At 38.8% G+C, this 17,789-nt stretch overlaps 1 protein-coding gene across 2 annotated transcripts in view; it reads right to left on the bottom strand.

The window, feature by feature from the left end:
• The window catches only part of LOC117908592 (general transcription factor 3C polypeptide 3), a 51,910-nt gene that overhangs the window by 32,618 nt on the left and 1,503 nt on the right, over nucleotides 1–17,789 (bottom strand). For both annotated transcript variants that reach the window (XM_034822242.1, XM_034822243.1), the window contains exons 4-7: nucleotides 5,121–5,228; nucleotides 3,524–3,705; nucleotides 474–669; nucleotides 86–343 (exon numbers count right to left, since the gene is read on the bottom strand). In XM_034822242.1, the coding sequence (XP_034678133.1) occupies nucleotides 86–343; nucleotides 474–669; nucleotides 3,524–3,705; nucleotides 5,121–5,228 (744 nt within the window). The remainder of the gene's footprint in view (nucleotides 1–85; nucleotides 344–473; nucleotides 670–3,523; nucleotides 3,706–5,120; nucleotides 5,229–17,789) is intronic.

The raw sequence follows: 17,789 nt of genomic DNA, 5'->3' as shown, positions 1-17,789 counted from the left end.
CACATAGCAGGAGGGAAATGAATCAGCATATGTGGATTTAAATCAATAGAAGAAATAAATGCTGTTATAATAAAGATGTAACAACCTCTGCCTTTTCAATATTTCCAAGATGAATGTGGCAAATTCCTGCTTTGATTGTTAGATGCAGTGGCAAGTCTTTCCCAGAGCAGTAAAGCAATTGTGCATGCTCAATGTGCTGAAGAGCTTTATCATGCACATTATTTTCCATGCATACAGCAGCTAGCATATCAACAATGCTTAAATCAGCTTTAGTTGGATGATCTTTAATATAGTCCTCCAGAATGCTGACAGAACGTTCAACCTGACCACATTTTTTGTACAGCTGAAAAGGCAGGCAAAAAATCACTTTTCCTTGTAAGCCAAAAATGATAGGAAAGAACCTATGCTATACTGAATTAATTTAACACACATCAAAACATAAGTCCACTTCACAGAAAACATAAAGGTAACACCTTTGCCCCTGTCTTTGGTGCTTCAACATTCTCAGGAAAGAGTTGTGATATTTGTTCATATGACTCAGCAGCTTTCTGATACTCTCCAAGCTCAACATAGAGTGAGGCACGATGGAACCTGAGTGATATATCTTCAGGATCTGCTGTTATTGCTTTTGAAAGGCAGTACCTAGCTTGACCAGTATTTCCTTGCTCTCTGCATTTAAGAAATTGATCCAAAATTTCAGTTAATTAATCTAATTTTCATCCAACAGTATAGTAGGCACTGACAAGAATAGATATACACTAAAAAATTGATAGACATGTGTGATGAAATTCAAACAATTGTTGACATGCTTATATACCATCTTTAACAAAAGTTCTCAGTAATCATAGGTCTGAAGGGAAAATTATGGCATCAATCTTGATCAAAATCATCTTTCTAGGTTGGTTGAGTTGCTTGATTACAAGGCTTCTGGTTGGCCTATACTCTATCTAGGTCTTCCTTTGGGAGGGAATCCCAAGGCTTGTGGCTTTTGGGATCTAGTGATTGAGAGGATCTCAAGAAGATTAGATGGGTGGCAAAAGGCTTATTTATCTTTTGGAGGAAGGATAACTCTTATCCAATCTTGCCTCACCCACATGCCCTGTTACTTCCTTTCCTTGTTTAAGATACCCGCTTCAGTGGCTGAAAAAATTGAGAGATTGCAAAGGGATTTTTTATGGTAAGGGATTGGGGAAGGTAAAAGAGATCATCTAATTAGTTGGGATGTAGTGTGTAATCCGAAGGCAAAAGAGGGTTTGGGATTTGGGAAGATTTCTCTAAGGAATCTCGCTCTCTTAGGGAAATGGTTGTGGAGGTACCTTAGAGAGGGTTCAATTCTATGGCATCAAGTCATTTTAAGCATTTATGGATCACTCTCTAATGATTGGGATGCTAACAATATAGTCAGATGGTCACATCGTTGTCCTTGGAAGGTTATTGCACAAGTCTTTCAGGAGTTTTCCTAGTTTACTCGGTTCGTGGTAGGAGATGAGGAAAGAATTCGGTTCTGGGAAGATTTGTGGTATCCCAATATCCAAGATTATTTAGAGTAGTCTCGAATAAAAATATTCCTATTTCTTCAATTCTCAGTTCTACTCGTCCTTTCTCTTGGAACTTTAATTTCGGCCATAACCTTTCCAATTCTAAGATGGAAGATTTAGAAGGCCTCATGCGGTCACTTGATGGTTTGCATCTATCACCTTCGGTTTCAGATGCGAGATCCTGACCTTTATCTTCTTCAGGGCTTTTTTCAGTCAAATCTTTCTTTCTAGCCTTATCCCAATTTTCTAGTTCTCTTCCAGCTTTTCCTACTAAGTTCATTTGGAATTCTCAAGTCCTTTTCAAAGTCAAGTCCTTTGTCTGGTTAGTGGCACACAAGAAGGTAAATACTAATGACTTGCTACAATTGAGAAGACCCTACAAAGCTCTTAGTCCTGATATTTGTAATATGTGCATGAAGCATGGAGAATCAATAGACCATCTTTTCCTACATTGCTCTTTGATCATGGGGTTGTGGCACAGATTATTTTAGTTAGCCAAGATGGATTGGGTTCCCCCGAGGAGCATCTTCGACATGTTGTCCATCAATTATAATGGTTTTGATTTATCTAAGAGAGGAATAGTTTTGTGGCAAGTTGCAAGCATCGCTTTAATTTGGGTGGTGTGGTGAGAAAGAAATGTGAGGATTTTTTAGGATAAAGCAAGGAATTCAGAGTATCTTTAGGATTCTATTCATTTCCTTGCTTATCTTTGGGCTTTCTGTTCCAAGGTTTTTAAGGGGACTCCCCTTAATGTGTTACAACTTGACTGGTTAGCGGTGTGCAATTCCAAAGGGTTGGTCTAATCTAGAGAGTTTGTTTGTTTTTACTGTGTATTTTCTTGTTTTTGTATTCTTGTAGTTTAATTTTCTTTGGTGGGAGGATTCCTCATCCTTCTCTTGTACTCTTTTTTTCTATCAATATATCCTTTTGTCGTTTCCTATCAAAAAAAAAAAAAAAAAAAAAGGTCTGAAGGGAATCCTTCAAGGTTGCGAGGGAAGGAGAAAGGATCCCTCATCTAAAATTCACAAGTTTCAAGTGGAAAAGAGATCTGGGGAGAGGTTTTCTACTAATTGGGGCTAAGAAAGCTTTCATAGGAGTGGCTTGCAACCTAGATATAGAGAAAGCCCATAATCCAACCAATTGGGATTTCCTTCATCCAATGTTGGAGAGTATAGGCTTTGGTCAGAAGTGGCTTAGGCACCTTTAGACAGGTTGGTGTGGAAATGTCCTATGAATAAGCATATTCTTTGTTAAATTATTCTGTAAACCGTCATCTCTCATTGGAGTTGTCATATTTCCAAGAAAAATACATGGGCTTCAAAGGCTCCTTCAAAAGTTGTCTTTTCGTTTATTGTGTTTAGGAAGTAGTGCTAAAAAAATTTTTGACAACTAATAAGTGGATGAGGAGAGATTAATCCTTGGGTAATAGTGCAACTTGTGCAATTGGGAGGAGAAAGTGGCAAACCACAATTTCATCCATTAAAAAAAGGCTCATGACGTGGTGTGTTTTGTTCTTTTCAATTGGGTTTTGTAAGGTACTTCCACAATCAGAGAAAGATCCGTTTATAAGGCACAGCAGTTTTTAGGAGACAAGGCATTCTAAGGTGTGGAGGATGAATTCTTTAGTGGTTGTTCTGGTCCATTTGGAGGGATGGCAACAATAGGATTTTTGAAAACCTTGGGTACTTGACCAATCCTCAGAAGTTATGTTCAAAGTGTCAACGGATAATATGAAGTTAATTTTTTATTTTATTTTATTTTATTTTCTAGATTGCTTGGGGACGGAATAGAAAATGCAAGGTTCTTCACCACCCTCTACCTCTCTGTTAGGCATCTTTTAATCTATCTCTATAGAAGCAAATAATTACTTTGTATATATCAGTTTTATAATTCAGTACAACCACAAGTATAACGGAAAGCGTTCTACTTCATGAGAATATACACCTGAAATGATGACATCCACAATTTTGCAGAAAAAAGCTTACATGGACCAGGTAACAAGCAGTTTCCAGAGGGATGAATCTTTTGGTGTCAAATGTGCAGCAAGCATGTAGAAGTTCAAGGCCCTTTTTTTATCTCCAAATGCACTATAGACAAGTCCAAATGTGTGATATGCATCAGGTAAATTTGGAGCCAACCGAACCACTTCTTTCAAAACAAGTATAGCCTAAAGTCAAAATAAATGAGCACAGTCAGCAAAACCATTTCAAGATAGAATCTAAGATTGAACTTGTGAATCGGACTACACAACCTGCAATGCAACAGAATCTAACTCCCAACAATAGAGGATGTACAAGTTGGATCTTAAGCTACTTTTAAAATCCATCCATGGCTCATAAAGATAATCACGATGCAGATAAGATAAAATGCAATTTTAACCAAAAGAAATGAGGAAAGCAACCATCATAATTCATAGATAAAAATGGTAGTTGTGTTACAGCAATAAGCCTATAAAATTCTCATCATACAAGAAAATTTCAAGATGTTTCCATTAACCCTGAGAACAATCACAAAAAAACTGTCGTAACAAAAGCTCCGTGTGGTGCATCATATGATCCTTGCCTAAAATGAATGGAAGGTATACTTTCTCAGAAAAACAACAAAACAACCAACAAAACTATCACCTTCACATCACATCAAGTGAGGAAATAGTCCCCAACAAATTCCTCAAAGTCCTAAATCCCTCTTATCAAAACCATCAAGCTCATAATTGGTCAACCTGGGCCTCTAACCCAAGAATCCTCATACGATAATCAAGCCCCCAAGGGTCTCTACTCCCTATTGATGCCCAAGAGAAAATAACAAAAAAATCCCCTTCCATAATGTGATTCCTAGTTCCCATGCCTAATAAGCATAAAAGTACCTTCCAATAAAGCTAAATAGATTCAATTCCTATCCCAACCTCATCCTAAAAACAATTTAGACACCCATTATGTCTATCCTTTAATCTCTAATGATTTTTTATTTATTTTTTATTTTTTTATTTTATCAGAAACGAAGATAAATTTTATTGATATAATAAAAAGAGAAGGATGAGGGGTCCTCACACACATACAAAACCTGATCAAAGTAGAGTATACTAATCTCTAATGATTTCTAATCAAATTCTGTTCCACTGATCCTTGCTTGTCCTCAAAGATCTACGTGTTCCTTTTCAGTTATATCACCTAAATGGTGGGATTGAGAACTCAAGAAAACAAGTTCAAAGATCACATGAAGCAGAGACATGAAAGGGGGTGAGCAGCTGGACTATAGTAAAAAGGTAAGTACACACCCATCAGCAGCATCATTTTTCAAGCTGAAAAATTGTATCACAACAGTAGTGAGAAAAAGAAAAGTGACAGGCAGGGAGAGGAAAAACTATGAAAGCTAAGAGGCAAACCAAAAGTATGGCTCAATTAGAATGGATCAGCCAGCACATCACACCATGTCCATCAAGAACTTATATTGGTATCAACCAAGAATAACCACATTAAGTGATTGAATGTTCAAAAGAAAAATAAATAAATAAATGAAGCCCATGCTAAACCAACCAATTTTCTGGTACTAAAAATATAAATGGTGATTGATTGAGCATATTACCTCTTCATAACGACCATGAGCATAATGAAGATTAGCTTCACCCAGCTTTCTTGTGACTTCAGGGCTAAGTTTATTCTTCAATCCCTTTCGTCTACCTGATTTCTTACGCTTCATAAAAAACATGAACAGAATAATAAGTGGCATAGATTAAATAGAAAATATATTAATAAACAAAATATATGTATATGAGTGTTAACCAGCAATCAAAAAATGGCATTAAGTGCTTCCTGACAACCTACAGTATTAGAAGGGGGGTTAGATTTACTGCAGGGTACAAACAATGTTGAATGGGATGGAGTGCGGGTGTTGAGTGTGGTTGTGTGTCTAGTTGTCTTATTCTTCACACCTACAAATTTTAGGATTTAAGTATTCGGCTAAAAAGGATTCCAATTACAGGTATGAATACTTGGATACGACATAATAAAAGGAAAAAAAAAAAAAAAATCAATCAAAAGCAAATAAAACTTGGGTAAAAAACTCCCCTTCTTTTCTCCTTTATCCCTGTCTTTTTTTTCATTACCCTTAAATATTGTTATAAAAGTTGATTTTCAAGCAAACTCTCTCTTTTTTCTGTTTAATTATCCACTAAGAAGTTGAAAATAAAAAGATAAATCAATCAAAATCAACAAACATATCCAAGAAAAATTAATTGATCACATTCTTCTTCAATGTACCAAGACAAGAATTTTATACTGTTCTTGATTTTCCTTCAATGAAGAGGTGGGCTACTAAAAGGAGGGGGGTGGGTTGGAGGTGAGGCTACCTAATGAGGGAAAGTCTTTTAAAGTCTATTCAAGGAGGAAAGGAAAGACATAAATAAACTTTAAATAGGATTAATATTAATTGGAATAAAATTAGGATTAGTATTTGTTGGAGTTAAATTAGAATTGACTAGTTAGGTTATGATACAATTAGAATTAGAGTCTTATTAGGTTATTAGAATCCTAATAGACCTTGGATGTTATAATAAGAATTAAAGTCATAATAAATTATTAGAATCCTAGTAGACTTTGGATTTCTTAGAGAAGCCTATGAATAAAGGCTAATTGATGTAAATCAAAGTAATGAATTGATTGATGTTAATAATATATATATATATATATATATATATATATATATATATATATATTATTACAAGTATTGCAATCCTCAATGGTGAGACTTCATTGATTTTCTTTTAGGTGAGAATCTTAGAAAGCCTTAATGAGATTCTAAGATTTCCATCTTTTATTCATTGTATCTTCTTTCTCTCTATTTTTTAAATTTTATTTTTCTCTACCACTTCATTCCTTGTTCCTCTCTTTACACCCAAAAATAAAAACCCTAGCCCACCCATTTGAGTGTAGGCAGCCATCTTAGGGTTATCCTACATCAGTTTTGGTATTAGAGCGAAAGTTTTTGGCTTGAAGGCATATGTGATTAAGGAGTGGAGCAACTTATGCAAGCATGAGTTCCAAAAATGCTTCTAACAATCAAGATGTCGCTACAACACGCTTAGAGGAAATTTCAGCCACACAACAATCCCATCAAAATGCTATAATACAACAAAATAGTAAACTTGACGAGATCATGAAGTCATTAAAAAAAAGGTCAAGAAAAACAACCAAATGAAGATGAAACTGCAAGCCATCAATTTAGACAATCACCAAGTAGATCACATGAAAAACAATGCAATTTTATCATGGGGAATCCAAGAAAAGGCAAACTCTTTAAGCAAGATGATGATGTGACAAAAAAGGTACGCCTTAAAATTGCTAAATATTATGGGAAGTTAAATCCAACAACTTTTCTTCATTGGATTATGTTGATGGAACATTACTTTGATTGGTATGCAATGTCCGAAAATAGAAAAGTTTGTTTTTGAAAGGCAAAGTTGAAAGGAGCAGCACATTTATGGTGGCATAATATTGAGAATCAACTTCATAGAATTAGCCAACCACCTATAGACACATAAGACGAGATAAAGTTGAAGATGAAGGAGCACTTTCTCCTAACTGATCATGAACAACTCATGTACACAAAATTGTTTTCCCTTAAACAAGGTACCAAGTCCGTTGAAGAATATACAAAAGAATTTCATGAATTGAGCATTCAAAATCAAGTGTAGAAAAGTGATGCTCAACTTACAGCCCGTTATAAAGCTGGACTTCAAATGGAGATTCAACTTGAGATGATAGCAATACACACTTATACCGTAGATGATGTTTATCAACTAGCCCTCTGAGAAAACAAAGGCGAATCTTAATAGGGAAAACACCTAAGAGTGGGGTTAATTGGGTTTTAAAAATCATTTTTCAAACATAACAAATTCAAGCAAAGGAAGCACAAAAATAAAGAGATAGGGTTAGAAGAAGCAAACTCAGATTTTATAGTGGTTCGGTACCCTTTACCTACGTTTACTCTCCTCAAGCTCTTAATCGAGTAAGGGTTCCACTATACCTGAAGCTTCAACCAAGCTTCTAACACCTTTACACTTGAATTTCAACTCCAATAGGCTCTTACACAATCTCTTCAAATCTCTACTCACTTGAAGCTTCTAAAACTCAAATAACAAGTTAAAATCTCTCAACCTAGCTCAAAAAGAGCTCAAATACAACTTAAGTGCTAGGAAAAATCACAAAGGTGCACTAAGGAATATGCAAATGGAGATTTAATGCACCAATGAAAGAATGAGGGCTTTGAGGCAGAACAATTAGGTAAACAAATAAATGCAAGTGTTCTCTTACTCATAAATGAAGTGGAGCTCTCAATTTATAAGTTTCTAGCCTTCGGAGTCATAAATGCCAAAAAACAGTCTTGATCGGTCGAGCTAGGGGTCAACATGTTGACTAGCCATTGGGTAATAAATGCATTGTAGGTGATCATTAGGCCTCGACTGGTCCTTGACCGGACCTCGATCGGGAAGGCATATCCTTCGATCGAGAATGCAAGGCTATTGGAAGAGAGAGAAGATTTTTTGCTTCTCTCAACCGGACCTCAATCGGGAAGGTGTAACTAGTCGACCAGTATCTTAGCCAGTTGAGCCGATTGGCCAGTGTCTCAATCGGTTCACCATTTTTTGCCTGAAAACCTATCTTTTTCTGTTATTTTCTCTTCTAACACTTAGGCAAAGTCTTTAGGTAAATTAATATGTCAATTTTGAAACGATTTGCTTAAGGTTCATTTGATAAAACTCGAGTTTTGATGGAAATGTAACTTTAATGCATAAACTGAGTTTTTAAAGATGCATGAAAAAATATGAAAAACCTAAATGTACCCATGCATTCATCTTACATATGTTTCTTATGATTAAAGGTCTTCTAATTGTCTTGATCTTGCATCCATTGGGTTCTTTGATGAATTTCCAAACTAACACCTGAAATTGTTTATAATTTAAACCAATTAGCAACTTAACCATAGTTTATTATCATCAAAATGCAATTAGGAGAACCCTTAGCTAACACCCTCAAAATAGAAGAAGACCTCAAGTTTCGAGTTTCCAGACATCCAAGTTCACAAATTGGGAGCACTTTCTCCAATCGGACAACATGCAAATCTTTAAGTACATCAAGCTTCAGAACTTCTAATCATGCGAGTGGTGGGGATAACAATCAACAAACTTCAAATGTGGCTAATAAAGATGATAATAAGGGTAAAACTTCAATAATATTGGAGATAGAAAAGTAGACGTGACTTCCTCATGCTTTTAAGTGTGGTGGGCATGGTCATTATGTTGTTGTGCGCTCAAGCAAAGGTTTACACTTTTGTGTTGAAGAATCAGAATCTGAATTGGAGAGTTACCCAAAGGAAGAAGAGACCCACAATGAGGATGAACTTAGTGAAGAATGTGATTACTATGATGGTATGACAAAAGGATATAGTCTTGTAGTGCGACCTTTATTAGCTATTCCAAAGGTAAAAGGAGAAGAAGATCGGCGACTTAATAACATTTTCTAGACATGTATTTATTGCTGAGGAAGATTATGCACCATGATCATTGATGGAGGTAGCAGTTTGAACATAATTTCGCAAGAGCTTGTTGAGAAGCTAAACCTTAAAACAGAGAGACATCCAAATCCATTCTGAATAATATGGGTTAATAACACCTCTATTCCGATAAGTTTTTGCTGCTTGGTCACTTTCCTTTTTGGTAAGGACTTTGAAGAGTCTGTATGGTGTGAGGTCTTACGAATAAAAATAAGTCATATTTTACTTGGAAGACCTTGGCTTTTTTATAGAAGAGTTCAACATAACGATTACGAAAATACATATGCTCTTCATATACAAGGGGTGTAAGAAGATCCTTCATCCATTGAAAAAAGTTTCACCAAGTAAAAAGTCATAGGAGGCACAACCAAAAAAGGTGCTTACCATGCATCAATTTGAAAAGATCCGAGAAAAAATCAAAATCAGCAATGAGAATAATGGAAAGGTGACAAAAGCAGGTAGAAGATATATTTAGTTTCAAGAAGGTGATCTAATAAGGGTTCATTTACGTCTAGAAAAATTTCATTCGAGCACATATCAAGAGCTTCAATCTAAGAAAATGGTTCCATTTTTGGTACTAAAGTGGTTGGGTGAGAATGCATATTTGTTAAAGCTTCCTTCAAAATTGCATTTTAGTCCAATATTTAATATGGAAGATTAGTTTGTCTACCATGGTCATCAAAACGAGGTAAGTGAAGAATTGGATCTTCAATTGCCACCTAATCTTAGCCCACATCTTGAGATTGAGTATGTTCTTAACGATCAACTTGTGTCTACTCGACAAGGTGGATACAAAATTTTTTTGGTGAAATGGCGAGACAAACCACACTCTGAAAATACATGGATTGCAACAATAGATTTTCAAAAGCTTAATCCTGATCTCTATGAATTGCATGAAACATCTAACTCATTGAATTCGAGTTCTTTCAAGCACAAGGGAGTTGATGGGGGAAAGTTTCTTAAAGTTTATTCAAGGAGGAAAGAGAAGACATAAATAAACTTTAAAAAGGATTAATATTAATTGGAATTAAATTAGGATTAATATTTGTTGGAGTCAAATTAGAATTAGCTAATTGGGTTATAATATGATTAGAATTAGAGTTATATTAGGTTATTAGAATCCTAGACTTTGGATGCTATAATAAGAACTAGAGTCATAATAGATTATTAGAATCCGAGTAGACTTTGAATTTCTTAGAGAAACCTATAAATAAGGCTAATTGATGTAAATCAAGGCAATGAATTTATTGATGTTAATAACATTATGGTTTTTTTTTTTTTTTTTTTTTTTTTTATAAGTGACTCCTAGAAAGCCTTAGTGAGACTCTAAGGTTTCCATTTTTTTTTATGAGTAAAGCAAGCGTGTATTATAAACAAAAAGTGCTAAAATAGCACTTCGAAATACACAAGGTTTCCATCTTTTATTCATCGTATTTTCTTTCTCTCTATTTATTTATTTATTTTTTATTTCTTTACCATAAACTTTATTCATTGTTCCTCTCTTTACACCTTAAAAATAAAAACCCTAGTCCATCTACTTGACTGTAGGCAACCATCGTAGGGTTGTCCTACATCACTATCCCTCCTCGGAGGTGCACTCATTCTCTTTCATTTTGAAGAAACCTCTGATTTGTAGTCTGTTTTGAGTAATGGACAAAGGAAGTTCCAAACCAAGTTGGGTCATACAAAAAACTACTCCCTCCCTCAACCAAATCTCACCCAATCTATAAAATCAATTAAAAAGGTATTGGTCCTCCCACTATTTATATTCTAACTCGTAATGATAGACTTCTAGCAAAGGAGCTCTTCAACGATTAAGGGGAAATTTGTGATTTTGAATAGCTGTTGATAATCACAAAAGCCCATTCATCTTTCAGCAATAAATTAGCAAAGTGCAGAAAATGGAGCGAGAGAGTGAGGGCGATGAGGGAGATTTTCGAGAAGAAAAGCGAAGAAGGAGAAGAAGGAAAGAGGGGAGCTTTGGGGTGGAGTCAAAGATTTTTGAGAACGGGGTGGAGGAGAAACAGGGCAAAACCCGAATCGTTATTGTGGAGAGCAAGGGAGGGGTTTCATCTTGGGTCCGTATGGGGCCGTTTAGTGTAGAAATTCTCCTGGATAGCCTGAACCAGTGTATTAAGGCAGAGGATATGGGAAAATGGGAAAGGGGTTGGAAGGAAAATGGGAGAACCTATTCTTTGGTGCGGGATGAGAACAAAGCAGGGTACTTTATTAGATTAGGGGTGGTCGACCAGGAGAAGAGGAGGTTTAGTATTTTTATACCGAAAGGGAGAGGCGAGAGGGGGGGATGGAACTTCATGGCGGAGATGTTACAGAAGATGGTAGGAAGTATTGGCAAAAAGGAGAATAAGCAGGAGGAAAGGGTCATGGTGAAACCAAGAATGGATAGGTCGTTCGCGGAAATGGTGAAGGGGTCGAATGGCAGGGGGGGTGAAGTGGTAAGAGTGGAAGTGAGAGGAGAGGAAATCAGTGGTAATCTGCGCAAACTGGAGCATTGCCTTGTAGGTAGCTGGAATCCTAGCTTAGCAAATGGAATGGAGATGGAGAGATTAGGATGGTTAATGGCGAGGTCCTGGGGGTTGCAGGGTAAGCTAGGGTTGGCAAGGTTGGAAAAGGGCAGGATCCTTTTGGAGTTTCAGTATGTGGGTGAAGCCGATCGTGTTTTTTCCTCTGGAAAAAGGCGGGTGGGATGTGTCCAGCTGGGGCTGGAATGATGGAGCCCTAGGTGTGGCTGTGAAGAAGAAGGTGGGAGCAGGAAGGAAGTATGGGTAAAGATTCTAGGGCTTCTAGTTTCATTGTGGGTTCCTTCCATCTTGCGGAAAGTGGGGGGCAAGTGTGGAGGTTTTGCAGCCATGGATCCCCAGACGGAGAAGATGGTGGACCTGGAATGGGCTCGCATCCTAGTCAAGACAAAGAATGGTGTTTTGCCGAGCAGGCTAGACATAGTGGTGGAGGAGGTATGTTATTCTCTATCTCTCTGGTGGGAAGTGAGGCCGGAGATGAGGAAGGTGTCAACTGGCAGTCGTTCGAAGGGAGAATACAGAGAGGAGGTCAAGGGTGACGCGGCGGCACGCGCTACCCCGCGCGTTGGAGAATTGGAAAGCGCAAGGCTCGAGGCGCTACTGCTGCTTGCTGACGGGATTGATGGGCAGGTGAGAGGGGCGGATGAAGATGGGACTAGTAAGCGGGCCAGAGCAGGGTTTGGGGCCCAGGTCTCTCTGGATCTGGATTAGGAGGATGGGCTTTTCCAATCAGGCCCGTCTGCGGGTAGGCCGGATTTGAAGTTTAAATCCCCAGGGTCCAGCCCATCTGCAAAACGGCATGGGGTGGCGATCGTTGGGGCCGGGCCTGGAGAGGATTCGCTATCTCCTAAGGCCCAATGGGGGGATAAAATTACAACGAGCCCATTAAAAGGGTTAAAATTAAAAGGGGCGGTGATTGAGGAGGCTGGGCTTGGGATTGAGCCATCCTATTCTAAGCCAACTTGGTGGGCTGACGTTGGTGCGAGCCTAGAATTGTCTGAGAGTAATGGACTGGCGGGGGAATGTCTAGGCCCGTTCCAGCCTGAGAGCAGAAAAGGTAATTTAGAGAGGGCTTCTCTCTGGGCTCGGGCTGATTACAGTTATGGAAGAAATAGTGAAGCTGAGTTCTTCAAAATAAGGGAGAAGGAAGACGTATGGAAGCAGCAAATGGCACCGTCTCATTCAGTGACTGATCGGGCTTTAATCGAAGAGGAATCGAGGTATGGGTCTATTCTGATTCAAAGGGGGGTTAGGGCCTCGGGGTACTTTTCTTCTTCTTCTCTTCCTTTTGATCGGACTCCGGAGGGGGAGTATTACGATCATTCTGGGGGTGCATGTGAGGAGATCCAAAAGGACACCCCGCTGAGCATGATTAAATCTGTCGAGAATGGTGGTGGGTGTTGGGATTTGGTTGAAGTCAATATTGTTAATAATAACGATAAGGAGTGGGAAAGAGGGTCTAAGTTGGCAGTTCCTCAAGAAGCCAGAGAGGAAAGGGAGAATGGATGGAAGGATTGCAATTTGGCCAAATTCAGCTAGTTTTTGGGCTTCTCGACAGAAGGGTTGGAGAAGGAAATCTTGAATTTCCTGGCAAAAATCAGAAAAAGAAGAGAAAAGATATACAGTAGAGGTGCGTTAGAGAAGACAAAATTTGAAAGGGAACTAAAAAGGCTTGAATGCTCAATCAACTATGAGGGAGGAAGCAAACAGAGAAGTCCTTTACAGGACAGAGGGTGCCAACTCGTAAAAGTCAATGAAGCTTAAAATTCTGTGTTGGAATGTGAGGGGAGCAAATGATAGCTCTAAAAGGAAATTCATTAAAGCCTTTGTGAGAAGTCAGAAAGTAGATTTACTCCGTATATTCAGGAAACGAAAATTCAAGTGATGTTTGAGTGGGTGGTTAGAAGCATAGGAGTGGGAAGATTCTTAGATTGGAGGGCTTTGGATGCTTCTGGATCGACAAGAGGCATTCTGATCTGTTGGGATAAAAGGTTGCTGGAGTTATTGGAATGGGAGGAGGGTCAATTCTCTATTTCATGTCGATTTAGGAAGGTGGAAGATGGAGCTGTTTGGATGTTCACGGGGGTGTATGGCCCGTTCACCAAAAATGAGAGGGATTGTATGTGGGATGAGATTGGGGCAATCAGAGGATTATGGGAAGAACCCTGGTGTGTAGGGAGGGATTTTAACGTTATCCTTTCTCAAAGGGAAAGGAATAGGCGAGGGAGAATTTCTGCAGCAATGAGGAGATTTGCTCAGGTTATAGATGAGTTAGGCCTGGTTGATCTCCCGTTGCAAGGGGGAGAATATACGTGGAGTGGGGGGCCAAATAATCAGTATTGGGCCAGGTTGGATAGATTTTTTGTTACTTCTAGTCGGCTAGATCAATTCAGTAGTGTGACTCAAAAAAGGTTGTCTAGGCCTGTATCGGACCATTTTCCTATGGTGCTAGAGGGTGGTGCTATGAGAAGAGGTTCGTCCCCGTTCAGATTTGAAAACATGTGGCTTAAAGTTGAAGGGTTTCAAGAGCTAATCCATAGCTGGTGGCAGGGAATAGAGGTGAGAGGCAGTGCTAGCTATAGGTTGGCTACAAAATTGAAAGAAGTGAAACAAAAGCTTAAAGTGTGGAATAGGGAAGTGTTTGGGAGATTGGAAGACAATAAAGCTACTGCCCTTCAACTAGTGGACCACTGGGACATGGTGGAAAGTGAGAGAAGATTATCAGAGGAGGAAACAATTTCAAAAAAGGAAGCTAAGGAAAGTTATGCTAAGTGGGCTTCTTTGGAGGAAACTCACTGGAGACAGCATTCCAGGGAATTATGGTTAAGGGAAGGGGACAAAAATATAGGCTACTTCCATCGCATGGCAACTGCCCATCGTAGAATCAATCATATGGACAGAATTAAGATAAATGGGGTGTGGCTGACTGAGGAGAAGGATGTGAGAGAAGGGATTGTTAATGATTTTCAACAATTACTTACTGAAAATTCAGATTGGAAGGCGATATAGAAATGCTGCAGTTAGAGCAATTAAATCAGCAAGAGGCAGAGAACTTGGAGCATCCTTTCTCTGAGAAGGAAATCCATAGTGCCCTGATGGAGATGAATGGGGACAAAGCCCCAGGACCGGATGGCTTTACTATGGCATTTTGGCAAAGATGCTGGGTTCTAGTTAAAGAGGAGGTTTTGGATTTGTTTAAAGAGTTCTATGAGCAAAGTGCCTTCATCAAGAGCATTAACAATACGTTCCTGGTATTGATACCCAAGAAGGGGGGGGGAGGGGCAAAGGATCTTGGGGAATTTAGGCCAATCAGTCTTGTGGGGGGGCTGTACAAACTATTGGCCAAGGTGTTAGCCAATAGACTCAAGAAAGTGATAGGGAGAGTGGTCTCCACTGATCAGAATGCTTTCGTAATGGGAAGGCAGATCCTTGATGCCTCCTTAATTGCAAATGAAGTAATTGATGCATGGCAAAAAAGGGAAGAGAGAGGTCTCATCTGTAAGCTGGATATAGAGAAAGCCTACGACAGTTTAAATTGGCAATTTTTGATGAAAGTCATGAGAAAAATGGGGTTCGGATCAAAGTGGCTGGGTTGGATGTGGAGTTGTATTTCCACAGCCAAATTTTCGGTGTTGATGAATGGAGTGCCGGCCGGTTTCTTCCCAAGTTCTAAGGGGTTGAGGCAAGGAGATCCCCTTTCCCCTTACCTCTTTGTGATGGGAATGGAAGTGTTGAGCAATCTTATTAGGAGGACTGTTGAAGGGGGATTTTTGTCAGGGTGTAGGATCCGAGGAGGAGGAAGGCAGCCAGTGCATGTATCCCATCTGTTATTTGCTGATGATACCATAGTTTTTTGTGAGGCTAGGAAGGAGTATCTAACTTATTTGAGTTGGATTCTGTTTTGGTTTGAAGCCGCTTCAGAGTTAAAGATCAATTTGGATAAAAGTGATATAATCCCAGTTGGCGAGGTGGAAGAGATGGAGGAGATGGCAGCGGAGTTGGGCTGCAAGGTGGGTTCTATGCCTTCTGTGTATTTGGGGCTGCCGTTGGGGGCTCCTAACAAGAGTACCGCCGTGTGGGATGGGGTGGAAGAGAAGATGAGGAGAAGACTTGCGCATTGGAAACGTCAATATATTTCCAAAGGTGGGAGACTTATTCTCATAAAGAGCACGATGGCTAGTATGTCATTGTATCAAATGTCTCTCTTCCGTATGCCCAAGTCGGTTGCGCGAAGGCTAGAAAAATTGCAAAGGGATTTTCTTTGGGGAGGAGGAAACTTGGAAAGGAAAGTGCACCTTGTTAATTGGGAGGTTGTTTGTACGGAGAAGGAAAAGGGGGGGCTTGGCTTAAGGAAGCTAGTTCTGTTAAACAAAGCCTTGTTGGGAAAATGGATTTGGAGGTTTGCTTGTGAAAAGGAAAATCTGTGGAAGCAAGTGCTTTTGGCGAAATATGGGCAAGAAGGATTTGGTTGGATGACCAAAAAGGCTAATGGGACGTTTGGAGTAAGGGTTTGGAAGGAAATTATGAAGGAAAAAGATTGGTATTGGGAAAATATGGCTTTTACTATGGGGAACGGTACCAAAATCAGATTTTGGAATGATCTTTGGTGCGGTTGTACAGTGTTGTCCCAAAGGTTTCCTCACCTTTATGGGATGGCTGCTCATAGGAATGGCACGGTAGAAGAAATGTGGGATCGGAATGTTGGCCAAGGAGATTGGGATTTAAGGTTTGTGAGGGGTTTCAATGATTGGGAGTTGGATATGGTAGGTAATTTGCTTCATATTTTGAGGGGGTACAATCCTACTTTAGAAGAGGATGCAGTTTTTTGGAAAGGGGGAAGAAACGGCCAGTTTAAAGAAAAAGAAGCCTACAACTTGGTGGTAAATACTGTGGCTAACAATTTTCCGAAGAACAACATTTGGGTGGATAAAGTTCCAACAAAAATTCTGTTTTTTGCATGGGAAGCTACTTGGGGCAAGGTGCTTACGCTAGATAGGCTTCAGAAGAGAGGGTGACAACTCCCTAATCGTTGTTTTTTGTGTGGATGCGAAGAGGAAACTGTAAATCACATCCTTATACATTGTATAGTGGCAAAAGTCCTATGGGATATGATATGTGCTTTGATTGGTGTTCAGTGGGTCTTTCCAGAAACTATAAAGGAGGTCTTATTAAGCTGGAGGGGTCCTTTTGTAGGGAAAAAAAGGAAAAAGATATGGAAGTCTATACCGTTGTACATCTTTTGGACTCTTTGGAAGGAAAGAAATAGGTTTGCTTTTAGGGGGGGGGGTTGATAGATATTTAGAAATTAAAAAATTCTTTTGTTTGTAATTTATGGTGTTGGGCGAGAATGTATAGTGGAGAGAGGTCGTTGTCTCTTATAGGCTTCTTGGAGTGGATAGCCTCCAGATAAGGGCTGGTGGGGTTTTTTTGCTTTCTTTTTTGTTGTGAGGCTTAGCTAAATTGTATACTCCCTGTATACGTGTGGCTTTTTGGCCTCTTATCAATATATTCTATGCTTACTTATCAAAAAATAAATAAATTAGCAAAGTGCAACTAAATTTTCCAGCCCCATTTTCAACAAAAATGGAAATTTCAGTGATTATGAGTGTGTTATCAAAAGTCCTAAATAAAGCGTCATAGTCAACAATGAAGGTAGCACCTAAGTCCAGAAACTAGGGCTGTATCAAATACCATCCTGCATTCCTATATTGCAAAATCACATTTTTTTTTTTTAAATCAGAAGTTCCATCATAGTTCCAACTCTTTCAACATTGCATTAAGAACTAGAACAGTTTTTGGGAACATTTTATTCAGAAATGGCAATCACACAAATGCAACAAATTTGTGATCCATCAATGGTCAAGCCTTAGGTAGAGAATAACAAACATTCTTCATTATACCATGCTAGACAGCTGTGACATCTTTTAAATTCTCCACTTTGCTATGTAGTTGCTTATCTAGAGAACCCAAGGAGACAATTTGCCTCATCATCCGGTACATTTGTGAAAAGGGTCCATTTACCTAAGAAGGTCCAACTCTATATGAGTTCCAACAAATTTAGCTGAAACCTTCCAAAGGTATACCATATTTCCTGATAGAAGCAACTTTCTAAAAAAAGGTCATCCCTTATTCGTGGTTAAGTTGCTTGCAACTTGAGCACCAT

The sequence above is a fragment of the Vitis riparia genome, chromosome 19, assembly GCF_004353265.1.
Source record: "Vitis riparia cultivar Riparia Gloire de Montpellier isolate 1030 chromosome 19, EGFV_Vit.rip_1.0, whole genome shotgun sequence".
In the NCBI taxonomy this organism is placed as follows: domain Eukaryota; kingdom Viridiplantae; phylum Streptophyta; class Magnoliopsida; order Vitales; family Vitaceae; genus Vitis; species Vitis riparia.
This window is presented reverse-complemented; position numbering and strand designations above follow the sequence as displayed.